Genomic DNA, 12,077 nt, shown 5'->3' with positions numbered 1-12,077 from the left:
GGAACACATTTATAGCAACACATACGCACTTAAGCTTTATTTATGTCATAAATGACTTATTTATGATTATTATGTCTACTATATTGGGTAATACAAGTGGCAAGGTGAATATAGGGGAGTTAGATCATGTCTAGAGGGCTCTAATCATGTTAAAAAGCATATTTAGAAGTTTGTAAACAGGTTTTCAATTCTACTTCACTGGAATTTAATGATCCCAGTGGGTCTTATTATCACGTTACCACATTATCTTTGGTGTGTGGGTATGTGGTCTAAATCAGTGGTTTGCAACTTGTGAGTTGGGACCCAAAAGTGGGTCGAGGAGCCTTTTTCAGTGGATCATGGGGCATCGAGAAAAGACATACCATGGCGTTTGTCCAACACACAGTTGCAGATATCTGCTGGAATATCCGCCTCAGTGCTGCAGCTCACATTGTGTTGAAAAGAGACATATGAGTAGTTTTACCTGAAAACTTCCAGCAATTTGCGCCGTTATTTGTCATTGAGGGGTGACGGTGGGTCCCACAACCAAACCAGTTGAAAACCACTGGTCTACGTAAACACAAAGGAAATGAAAGACAACAAGTGGATACTTTAATTAGCATTTGTGCTCAGAAATCCTGAAAAATACACTCATAACATTCCATTTAAATCTCTTAGACCCCCAAATGCTCATAATAAACTGTGTTCTTGCTCTATTAAAGAGTTTAAATCTATATTAAATGTATAAATATATTAAATGTATAAAATCAGGTCTTGTTGTTTATCTTTGTATTCGTAAAATACAGTAAAAATGGGCATGTTTTAGATGGTGATTAATTAGTTTGCAAACTGTGATTAATCAGATTAAAAGTTTTAATCATTTGACAGCACTAGTTGATTGTACCAATGGTTATGCCAGTTTTAGCAATAATATATATATGTATATATATGCAATAAACATAACTGAATTAAATAAATAATAATAATAGATAATAATAATAATAGATAATAAAAAATAATAAAAATAAAGGGAAATTGCAAAAAAAGATATAAAGTAATACATGCATAACAAAGTGACATTGTGTAAGAATTATAAATGCAGGATATAAATGAAGCAATAATTTATGAAATAATGATAAATGAATATGTATTGATACTTGAGTACATGAGTGTGTGTGCAGATGTTGTGTGCATGCATGTGTGTGTGTGTGTGTGTGCATGTGCGTAAGTGAGCGTGGAGAGATTAACCCCATGCTATCCTCAATCCCTGGTTATGAGTTTACAGCGTCTGTCTGGCCATCGCACTGTTTAAACAACAATCTAATTAATCCCGTCTTTATTAGTTTCGGTGAACTGGGGGAGGCAGGCTGGGAGGCCGTGAGGGAGAACTGGGAATGCTGGCAGAAAGCAGGAGGAAGGGGGGAGGGAAGCGGTGTGAAGGGTGTGTGTTAGGAAAAGCAAGCACATGGATTTGAGAGGAATTTAATGGCGGGGAATGAGACGCTCGTGCAATGGGTGTGTGTGGAGACATGGTGCGGATGAAAATGAAGAGGTTGAGGAGAAAAAATAAACGCAAGGTTGTCTTTATGATATTAAAGATTGTGGGTGGGATATTATTGACAGGTAGCATTAAAAATCATGTCAGCATGAATTCCATAGGGGAAGCACTTCAATCACAGGCTCACTACTGCCATCTACTGTCATGAGGGTGCAAGTAGAAAACACACAGATTGAAACATACTACAGTAATTCCTTGTAGCAGATGTTCACATTGTTGCTCTGTGAATTGGGGAATGCTCACGCGGCCTTTAATTAAGAGACGATGCTAATCTCAGGAATCATTGACGGGATAAATGTGCTCCATCTTTAATTACCTCACCTCAGTTCATTCAACTCCTTGACCCTCATGCTGCTCTGCTTTTACATGCAAATATGTCCGCCTCCTTCACCGTGTGTCCCCCCCTCCCTCTCCATGTGTGCACGCAGGCTATTTGTGAGGAAGTGCAGCGCCTGCCTGCAAGTGATCGGCCGCTCTGAGTTGATCATGCGGGTCCTGGGCCAGGTGTACCACCTGGGTTGCTTCAGCTGCTGCGAGTGCGAACGAAGGCTGCAGAGAGGCGACGAGTTTGTGCTGAAGGAAGGCCAGCTGCTGTGTCGCATGGACTACGAGAAGGAGAGGGAAATGCTCGCCGCCATTAGTCCCGCTCCCACGGAATCAGGTGGGATGAAAGTGTAAAACAACGTTTCCAATGCTGCCCAGTTTCTGCTTCAAATTGTCACAGAATTTCCCTAAATGAACCACAGCTCCCCAGTGTCGGCAGCACTCGTGTAGCTCCAGATCTTGACGATCATACTGTCATCGTAAGACGTATGACACACGTTTTATAACAGTGCATGTTAAAATGTGTGCTTCCACCACCAATGAACCGCAGCTCCCCCACTGCCGGCAGCACTCGTGCAACTCCATATCATGACGATCATACTGTCATCATAAGATGCATGACACATGTTTTATAACAATACATGTTGAAAAGTGTGCTTCTGCCACCAATAAACCGCAGCTCCCCCACTGCTGGCAGCATTCGTGCAGCTCCAGATCATGACAATCATACTGTCATCATAAGACACGTGACACACGTTTTATAACAGTACATGTTGAAATGTGTGCTTCCGCCTCCAATGAACTGCAGCTCCCTCACTGCCAGCAGCACTCGTGCAGCTCCAGATTATGATGATCATACTGTCATCATAAGACGCGTGACACGCGTTTTATAACAGTACATGTTGAAATGTGTGCTTCCGCCACCAATGAACCACAGCACCCCCACTGCTGGCAACACTCGTGCAGCTCCAGATCATGACAATCATACTGTCATCATAAGATGCATGACACACATTTTATAACAGTACATGTTGAAAAGTGTGCTTCCGCCACCAATGAACCGCAGTTCCCCCACTGCTGGCAGCACTCGTGCAGCTCCAGATCATGATGAGCATACTGTCATAATAAGACGCGGACACACGTTTTATAACAGTACATGTTGAAATGTGTGCTTCTGCCACCAATGAACCGCAGCCCCGCCACTGCTGGCAGCACTCATGCACTCATACTCCCACCACCATGCTTGCTATTTCGACAATAACATATGTGTTGACTCATTTTCAGTGGATAGTAAATCTATACTGCTGACTACTTTAAATAATACACAGTTTTATACAAGATAATGCTTCTGCGAGACACTGTTGAGTCATCCAGACATGTTGTTCAATTCCATGCTTCCAATTTTGTGGGAACAGTTTGGGGGGAAAACCCTGTTTATTGTTCCAGTGTGCTAAGCAGGCGTTTGCATTGGAAGAACTTGAGAGGCTTGACCTTTAACCCCATCCAACACCCTTTTTGATGAACGACGACAGGTCGGAGGTCACCAATAATGTGACCTACGACCTGACATAAGCTCCCCAAAAGTCAAGTAGGTTGATTGTTATTAAAATGCAGCCTGAGAAATATTTCATTAATGTTAATGCCAGATATAATAAACTGTGTGGGACCTTCAATCATTATGAAAACTGTTGTCCCAATACTTTTGGACAGTCCACTATATTGTACTGTTGCTCCGCTCAGTGAAAAGCGAGGATGAAGACGGCGGTGGCGGCTCAGGCGGGGGTAAAGGTGGCGATGAAGGGAAGGAGCACAAGCGCTCAAAGCGGCCACGCACCATCTTGACCACGCAACAACGGCGTGCTTTCAAGGCATCTTTTGAAGTGTCGGCCAAGCCTTGTCGTAAGGTACGTAATAATACGTATAATACAAATATTGGGATGCGTCCCAATATGCTGAGTACAAAATCTGTTCAACTCTTAACGTGCAGGTGAGAGAGACGTTGGCGGCCGAGACCGGGCTCACAGTGCGGGTTGTGCAAGTGTGGTTTCAAAACCAGAGGGCAAAGGTACCACTTGACGCACTTATTTCATTATACTCCATTATACTCCATTATACTCCATTATACTGAGTATTTTGTGTGTGTCAGATGAAAAAGATTGCTCGCAGACAGCAGCAACAGCAACAACAGCAGCAGGAGCAGGAACAGCTAGGAGGAACCAGAAGGGGGGCTGGCCGAGGGGGTCGTCAGAGCAACGATGATAGTGAGGGTGAGTTTTATTTGAAGTTCCCGCGTGATGTGTAACGGCGTGTAATGTGTTGTCATCTTGACACAGACGGCTCCAGCAGTCACGGCATGGATGGCATGCTGGGATATCCTTCTCTGCCCAGACAGCAGCTACTCACCCTGGACCCCAACATCTACGGAGGGGAGCCTTTCAGACATGGGCTTACTCCACCTCAGCTGAACAACGACGGGCTTCATCCGTATGGTAAGAAGGAAGGGTCAAACCCACTCAGATCCCTGGGAACCACAATCTTTGAGTTTGTTTTAATATATATATATTATCCTCATGAGGGTCGTGGGGGTGCTGGAGCCTACCCCAGCTGTCTTCGGGCGAGAGGCGGGGTACACCCACTCGACTGCCATGCAGCCCCCTTTAATATATATAAGTATTATAAAGTATTCATATAATAAATGATTATAAGATTAATTAATCAAATTAAAAATTATAAATTATTAAATAATTATTATATAATAAAAATTATAAATTATAATTTAGTATTAATATAATAAATGATTATATGATAAATTATTAAATAATTATTATATAATTACAAATTAAAAATTATAATAATCTTATAATCATTTACTATATTAATACAGCTGGGATAGGCTCCAGCACCCCTGCGACCCTCGTGAGGAAAAGCGGTAGAAAATGAATGAATGAATGAAAAATTATAAAATAATTATTATATAATAAAAAATTATAAATTATAATTTAGTATTAATATAATAAATTATTATATGATAAATTATTAAATAATTATTATAGAATTAAAAATTATAATAATCTTATAATCATTTATCATATTAATACAGCTGGGATAGGCTCCAGCACCCCCGTGACCCTCGTGAGGATAAGCAGTAGAAAATGAATGAATGAATGAAAAATTATAAAATAATTGTTATATAATAAAAAAGTATAAATTATAATTTAGTATTAATATAATAAATGATTATATGATAAATTATTAAATAATTATTATATAATTAAAAATTATAATAATCTTATAATCATTTATCATATTAATACAGCTGGGATAGGCTCCAGCACCCCCGTGACCCTCGTGAGGATAAGCAGTAGAAAATGAATGAATGAATGAAATTATTATTAATAATTAACTAAAAAAATATTCCATTACAAATAAGGAATCCTACTTCACTGGATAATAAAAAAATAAATTAAAATAAATTCATTAAAATCATTTAATAAATACAGTAACATTCAAATACATTATTATTTATATTTTTATGATAGTTTTTATTTTTCTGTATTGTATTTTTTAGATATTAGATATCGCATAGAGCCATTTACCTTTTAGTCAATACACTGTAAATTATTCAAATATATATTATATTATATTAACCAATTTTATTCATATTTCATTCAAAAATAATATATATCATACATAATAATAAACAATAAACATTATTATTATTGTACGCCTCTTATTAGCATTATTAGAGGTAGCTATAGCAGTAACAAATACCATTTGTTTTTCTAGGTACTTAGATACACTGAAATAGTAGTGTTATTGAATATAAACATTGTACATTGTAGTAGTATACAGTATTTCTTAAATAAAGACTCCTGACAGTACTTCAGTGAGTGACCAATGAGACTGCAGTGATGTCATCACATGCCTGTCCCCGTCCCGGCAGACTCAGAGACGGTTTTCCACGACCTGGACAGCGAGGGAAGCCTTGGTCACCTCGGCGACTGCCTCCTAGCGACGGGGGAGGGTGGCCTCCTGGCGGGCCGAGTGGGAAACCCCATCGACCGTCTCTACTCCATGCAAAACTCCTACTTCACCTCGTGACCCTTACAAACTCTCACCCGTCCTCCCCTTCTCCACCTCAGAGATGCAGCTAATGGGAGTGTGTCCATCAACATGCCTGACAGAAAAGAACAATCACTCACCAAAAACACTTGGCCAACCAAAGTCAATCAAAGATGAGATTAGTTGCCATCATTCCCTCCTTGTTGAGAATCACTTCCTGGTACGAGAGACACTGGAACTCTTTTGTTTTGTGGCATTTATGTTTAAGAACACACTGCACTTTTAAAACCCTAAAGACACTTGCCAAACACTGACAACACTACTAATGTACAACACGGGTGTCAATGTTACTCAACTGGCGGCCTGGGGCCAAAGCTGAACCTTTTAATTCAAATCTTGGGGAGCAACTAACATTTTTGCAGCCGATTCCTAAAAACACCAAAGCGCTCTCACATAGAGTTTTTTAGGCAGTAGGTCCTTAAAAATAGTAGAGCACTTTTGTCATAGAAAAGATCTTTGACCAACATTTGTTGTGCAGTAGATTTTTCAAGCGGCAGACCACTTCTGACATTTAAAGGAACTTGGACCAACATTTTTTATGTAGGTCCTCAAAAATAGCAGCGCAGTTGTGTCATAGAGAGGATCTTTGACTGTTTTTTAGTAGAAGGTCCTAAAAAACACCAGAGCTCGCCTCATTTCAAGTACCTTGGACTAGTGTTTTTGTACTAGGTACTTAAAAATAGCAGCGCTCACCTGACATTTAAAGGATCTTGGACTAGCATTTTTGCTGTAGGTCCTAAAAAACACCAGAGCACTCCTGTCATTTAAAGTACCTTCGGCTAGTGTTTTTGAAGTAGGTACTTCAAACCTGCAGAGTACTCCTGTCATTTAGATGATCCTTGACTAGCATATTTGGTATTATGTTCTTAAAAACAGTCAGAGTGCTCATGTAATTTAAAGAACCTTGGACTTGCGTTTTTGAAGAAGGTACTTAAAGCTCCTGTCATTTAGAAGATCTTTGATGAGTAGGTACTATATTCTTACAGTAAACACAGCAGAGTGCTTATGTTATTGTGTTATTGTGTTATTATGTTATTTAAAGGATCTTGGACTAAGTGCACTACAGGTACGTATGTCTTTGAAAATTACTTTAGTGCTCCCATCATTTAAAGGATCTTGGACTAGTATTGTTGCAGTAGGTTCTTAAAAACAGAAGTGCTCCCATCATGTAAAGGATCTTGGACTTGTGTTTTTGGACCAGATACTTAAAAACAGCAGAGCTCATCTGTCATTTAAAGGATCTTGGACTAGTATCGTTGCAGTAGGTTCTTAAAAACAGAAGTGCTCCCATCATTCAAAGGCTCTTGGACTTGTGTTATTGTACTAGATAGTTAAAAACAGCAGAGCTCATCTGTCATTTAAAGGATCTTGGACTAGTATTGTTGCAGTAGGTTCTTAAAAACAGAAGTGCTCCCATCATGTAAAGGATCTTGGACTTGTGTTTTTGGACCAGATACTTAAAAACAGCAGAGCTCATCTGTCATTTAAAGGATCTTGGACTAGTATCGTTGCAGTAGGTTCTTAAAAACAGAAGTGCTCCCATCATTCAAAGGCTCTTGGACTTGTGTTATTGTACTAGATACTTAAAAACAGCAGAGCTCATCTGTCATTTAAAGGATCTTGGACTAGCATTGTTGCAGTAGATTCTTAAAAACAGAAATGCTCCCATCATTTCAAGGATCTTGGACTTGTGTTTTTGGACCAGATACTTAAAAACAGCAGAGCTCATCTGTCATTGAAATGATCTTGGACTAGTATTGTTGCAGTAGGTTCTTAAAAAGAGAAGTGCACCCATCATTTAAAGGATCTTGGACTTGTGTTATTGTACTAGATACTTAAAAACAGCAGAGCTCATCTGTCATTTAAAGGATCTTGGACTAGTATTGTTGCTGTAGGTTCTTCAAAACAGAAATGCTCCCATCATTTAAAGGATCTTGGACTTGTGTTTTTGGACCAGATACTTAAAAACAACAGAGCTCATCTGTCATTTAAAGGATCTTGGACTAGTATTGTTGCAGTAGGTTCTTAAAAACAGAAGTGCTCCCATCATTTAAAGGATCTTGGACTTGTGTTTTTGGAACAGATACTTAAAAACAGCAGAGTTCATCTGTCATTTAAAGGATCTTGGACTAGTGTTGTCGAGGTAGGTTCTGAAAAACAGAAGTGCTCCCATCATTTAAAGGATCTTGGACTTGTGTTTTTGGAACAGATACTTAAAAACAGCAGAGTTCATCTGTCATTTAAAGGATCTTGGACTAGTGTTGTTGAAGTAGGTTCTTAAAAACAGAAGTGCTCCCATCATTTAAAGGATCTTGGCCTCACTCTTTTGCAGTAAGTTCTTAATTACAGCAGAGCGCTCCTGTTATTTCGAAGGCTCTTGGACTAGCGTTTTTGTGGTAGGTTCTAGAGCACACCTGTGATATAGGGGATCTTGTCCTTAATTTACAGAGTAATTAAAACAGTAATTAGTGATGCGGCCGATGAGATACTTTCTAATGATCGTGAGTACACTTTTGCTCTCAGGTTAGTGTGTGTATGTTTGTATTACCTGAGTCCTAACTCAGGATATGACACTGGATAGGATGAAGGTGTAACGATTATTTGTATATGTGAACAACCTTCTATTTGAAAGACTTATTTCTTCATTTTAATGGCATGACTGGCTTATTCCAGACCAAACTAATCAAGTCATCATCACTACTACAGGGTCACTTCTATGGAGCCTTATACGGCGACAGGGTTATTTTATCACTGAAAAAAAGCTGAGAAGTAAAAAATAAAAAGACACCCATAAGAACAATAACAAGCTTCAAAATGAAATGTCTTCTAACTGTAGTCTCTTTCCACACTCATTTCTTTCTCTGACAGCTCCAGTTAGACGGTGTTAGGTAGATATTTTGTACTTTCCTCTGTGATAAACAACACATATTTGAACTGCAGCATGATATTTGTCACACAAATAGTCTCTTATAAAGACAGCAAAAAACAGCGGGATTAAAAATAATCAGACTACAGGTGATGCTTGTGTTCAATTCCGACGCTAGCCTCCTTTGCATTTCTCCAGTGCTATTTTGTGAATGTAACTTATTTGTGCGGTGTTAGCTCAGTTTCTTCTGTTCAGTGGCTACCGGGTGACGTGTTTTGAATGTTTTATGTTACTGTATATTCAATACAGTCTGCAATTTCATCCCAGTTTCTGCTTGCCTTCTTTGTGTTTTAGTATTCGGCAGGGGACGACCCAAGTGTGCCCTTCAGGCCATTTTCGGTTGACAGCGTGTTTTTTTTTTTTTATCGCCCCCTAAGCAATTTACTTAATTCATTATTAATAAAATTGAATATTATCACGGCAAACACACTTTGCTATGTCAACTTTAAGAGTTTTCTTTAAAAGCATACTCTGTAAAAACAAAAACAAAAACACTGCTTTCACCACTATTACGTTCATGTTTTAATAACTGAAGCGGAAAAAAAATGTGTTCTGCTCGTTGGTCACAGAGCTCATAACTCAACATCCTCCCCTCCTGTGCAGGTCGCTCGTCTCACTGATTAGAGAGAAAAAAGAGAGACATGTCTCCTACTTGGCTTTCCATCCCAAACTCCCCATTTCTTAGTCGGTGAGTAGTCAGGAGAGTTTGTGTGGGAGTGATACATTCCGGTTTAATATTTGACTCATTGTGCCGAATGGGACGGGTGCGGCAGATGTATGTAGCAGAAAACAAAAGAAGAAATCCCCCCCCACTGGGTGAGTAATACATGCCTCACTTTTAATCAATGTCAAATTTATTACAAAGTCTACACAAACTCACAAGTATGTCAGGGAAATCTAATTTTTCTGAGTTGTTTTTGCAAATAACGTGTCAAAAAAAGATGCTTGGATGCTATGATGGCACCGATACTGGATTTTTACCTGGAGTAAAAAGAAGAAAAAGAAGAGAAATATGTCAATTACAGAGTTTCCCATACATTCATTTATTTGTCACAAGTACATTTGGACCACCACAAATACATTTGTTGCTACCAAATCGCACTTGCTCATGAACACATTATAACAGGTCTGTGACTGGACCGTGTCATTCCAATTCAATACAGTAGATGGCATCGTAACTATGCTTCTTAACACACCTCATTATGCATCTGGTCCGCCAGAGAATAAGAAGACGTAGCAGGAGGGGTCAGTGTTGCTAACTTAGCAACTTTTGTCACTGTATTTAGCGAGTATTCAGACCCTTTAAGGATCTGTCCCCCCCCCCCAAAAAAGTCTACAAACAAATCCATTGACTTTTTCTGGTTTCATTCGACACTTTGGGTGTCCAAAATGCAGCCAGCGGGACGTTTTTTTTTTATTTTATTGGCCTGAAATAAATCCTGAAACAAATTTAACAACAAAAATGGAAAAATCAGCAGTAGTTTTACAATAATAAAGTCAAAATATTATGGGAAAAAAAGTAGAATTACGAAAGTTGAAATAATTAAAATATTGTATGATAAAAAATTTAAAAAAATAGCAACAGAGTAAATAAAACAGCTGTAAAGTCATATTCTAACAATAAAAAAATGTATGCAATTATACGAGAATAAGCTTGTAATAGGAAAAATAAGTAGAGTAGAGCTGAAATATTAAAGATTTTTAAAAACTGGTAAGAAAAAAACAAAATAAACATGTAATTTTTAGAAAATTAGATTGGGGGAAAAGTTATAATATGATTGTAATAAAGTCAAACTATTATGGGGAATAAAGTCACAAACACACTGCAGTCCCGTGGGAAACAATGAATTATTTATGCATTAGCATGAAACAAATAATAGTAATCAATTTTACATACCATGGAGGAAAAATTATTTTGATTCACTACTGATTTTACAAAGACATAAAGAGTCTATATTTTATACCACAGCGTTCATCTTCAGATGGCAAACTAGTGGAGCCTGAATCAACAGTGCCTCTGCTGGTTGAATCCAAGTAGTGCGCTCAATTTTGTCACAATGACGTTGAATTAGAAATATCAATATGCCCACTCCTTGTAGTATGTTACTCATCTTTTACATTAATTGTATAGACTTTGCAGCCAGAACTTACCCACTCCATTGAGGTCCACCGTCTCTGCACAGCCTAAAAAGCGAGCCACGTGGGCTGAGCAGGAAGCAGGTGTTCCCTGGTTTTCCCTGAGACACTTCTCAAACTCCACAAACTCCTTTGAACAATCTTCTCTGATCTTCTGGATCACTGGACTGGTACAGAAAAATGTAAGCGTTAGCAGCCAAACATAAATTGTGATAATTATGGGTGCAAGGAATACACACAACTTACTGTGATGATGTACACTGTGCAACCTTCATTTTCAGTTCATGACACGTCTCCTGCCATGTTGATGGATTGGAGGCCACACATGATCCGTATGCTTCCATTTCTTTATGGCAGTACCTTGCTGTGATATTGAAAGCAGCCTGCCTAGGAGTAAAGCAGTTGCAGCTACTGTCACAAAGTACTCACCTTGTATTTGCAACATAATGATACCTCTAATACCAGAGGTGGAAAGAGAAAATGCATTCAGACCAAAATGTTGTGTATGTAATGTTGTGATGTGCCAGGTACAAGACTTAATAATGACTTAAAAAACATACGTAAGTAGAAGTACAAGAACAGACTTCTAAAAAGTACAAATACACGTGAAAATTACTCAAATTATTCAACCATCTAGCTAATTGTTAAGCATTCACACAACACCGTAAAATATACGTTTACAGTTTCCACTACAGAATGCAGTGCCTATATTCACAATAAAACGTCTTACATTGTTATTTTGAGCTGGTTTGTAGCGATGAAGCAGATCAGCCAAGGTTACAACTCTGTTACTACATGTGGTGCCATGTCTGCTCGTTTGCACACGCCTCCTTCTATCCGATTGGATGGCAGCCAAACAATCATTCATCTGATTGGGCGGAAAACAAGCAATGGAACACTATCTCATACCCTATTGGTTAATATGGACGTCAATTTTATAGCTTCTGTCCTGGTTCTATGATGACGACAGCTGTGTTAAAGGTACAGCGCCTTCATTTGACATTTGTATCACAACTACAATGTTGTTTATGT

The 12,077-nt window shown here is 38.6% G+C and overlaps 2 protein-coding genes across 5 annotated transcripts in view; one reads left to right on the top strand and one right to left on the bottom strand.

Moving 5' to 3' along the window:
* The window catches only part of lmx1al (LIM homeobox transcription factor 1, alpha-like), a 21,191-nt gene extending 14,730 nt beyond the window's left edge, over positions 1 to 6,461 (top strand). For all 3 annotated transcript variants that reach the window (XM_078797226.1, XM_058050288.2, XM_058050287.2), the window contains 6 exons: positions 1,966 to 2,198; positions 3,602 to 3,765; positions 3,849 to 3,926; positions 4,008 to 4,128; positions 4,195 to 4,350; positions 5,805 to 6,461. In XM_078797226.1, coding sequence (XP_078653352.1) covers positions 1,966 to 2,198; positions 3,602 to 3,765; positions 3,849 to 3,926; positions 4,008 to 4,128; positions 4,195 to 4,350; positions 5,805 to 5,962 — 910 coding nt within the window. In that variant the 3' untranslated portion in view covers positions 5,963 to 6,461. The remainder of the gene's footprint in view (positions 1 to 1,965; positions 2,199 to 3,601; positions 3,766 to 3,848; positions 3,927 to 4,007; positions 4,129 to 4,194; positions 4,351 to 5,804) is intronic.
* Positions 6,462 to 9,452: 2,991 nt separating this feature from the next.
* On the bottom strand, positions 9,453 to 11,928 carry chchd5 (coiled-coil-helix-coiled-coil-helix domain containing 5). 2 transcript variants are annotated; one of them, XM_078797219.1, is made up of 4 exons: positions 11,776 to 11,928; positions 11,292 to 11,428; positions 11,061 to 11,212; positions 9,453 to 9,890 (listed from the first exon to the last, which is right to left on the bottom strand). In XM_078797219.1, the coding sequence occupies exons 1-4, from the start codon at positions 11,911 to 11,913 to the stop codon at positions 9,862 to 9,864; spliced, it is 456 nt and encodes a 151-aa protein (XP_078653345.1). In that variant the 5' UTR covers positions 11,914 to 11,928; the 3' UTR covers positions 9,453 to 9,861. The 2 variants fall into 2 exon arrangements, with proteins under 2 accessions (XP_078653345.1, XP_057906285.2); XM_058050302.2 differs by having other exon boundaries at positions 9,455 to 9,890; positions 11,292 to 11,432; positions 11,776 to 11,865.
* Positions 11,929 to 12,077: the final 149 nt, after the last annotated feature.

This window comes from Doryrhamphus excisus, linkage group LG16 (genome assembly GCF_037039965.1).
Source record: "Doryrhamphus excisus strain RoL-2023G ecotype Guam linkage group LG16, RoL_Dexc_Guam_v1.1, whole genome shotgun sequence".
In the NCBI taxonomy this organism is placed as follows: Eukaryota; Metazoa; Chordata; class Actinopteri; order Syngnathiformes; family Syngnathidae; genus Doryrhamphus; species Doryrhamphus excisus.
The sequence above is the reverse complement of the archived record's forward strand: the minus strand, read 5'-3'. Positions and strand labels throughout refer to the sequence as shown.

Excerpts from the sequence above, each read along its gene's own strand:
- chchd5 (XM_078797219.1), bottom strand. The coding sequence starts at position 11,913 with ATGAATGATTGTTTGGCTGCCATCCAATCGGATAGAAGGAGGCGTGTG. Across the intron at positions 11,213-11,291 it reads GCACAGTGTACATCATCACA|TCCAGTGATCCAGAAGATCA; the intron begins GTAAGTTGTGTG and ends TTTCTGTACCAG. Across the intron at positions 9,891-11,060 it reads GGTGGACCTCAATGGAGTGG|GTAAAAATCCAGTATCGGTG; the intron begins GTAAGTTCTGGC and ends TTTTTACTCCAG.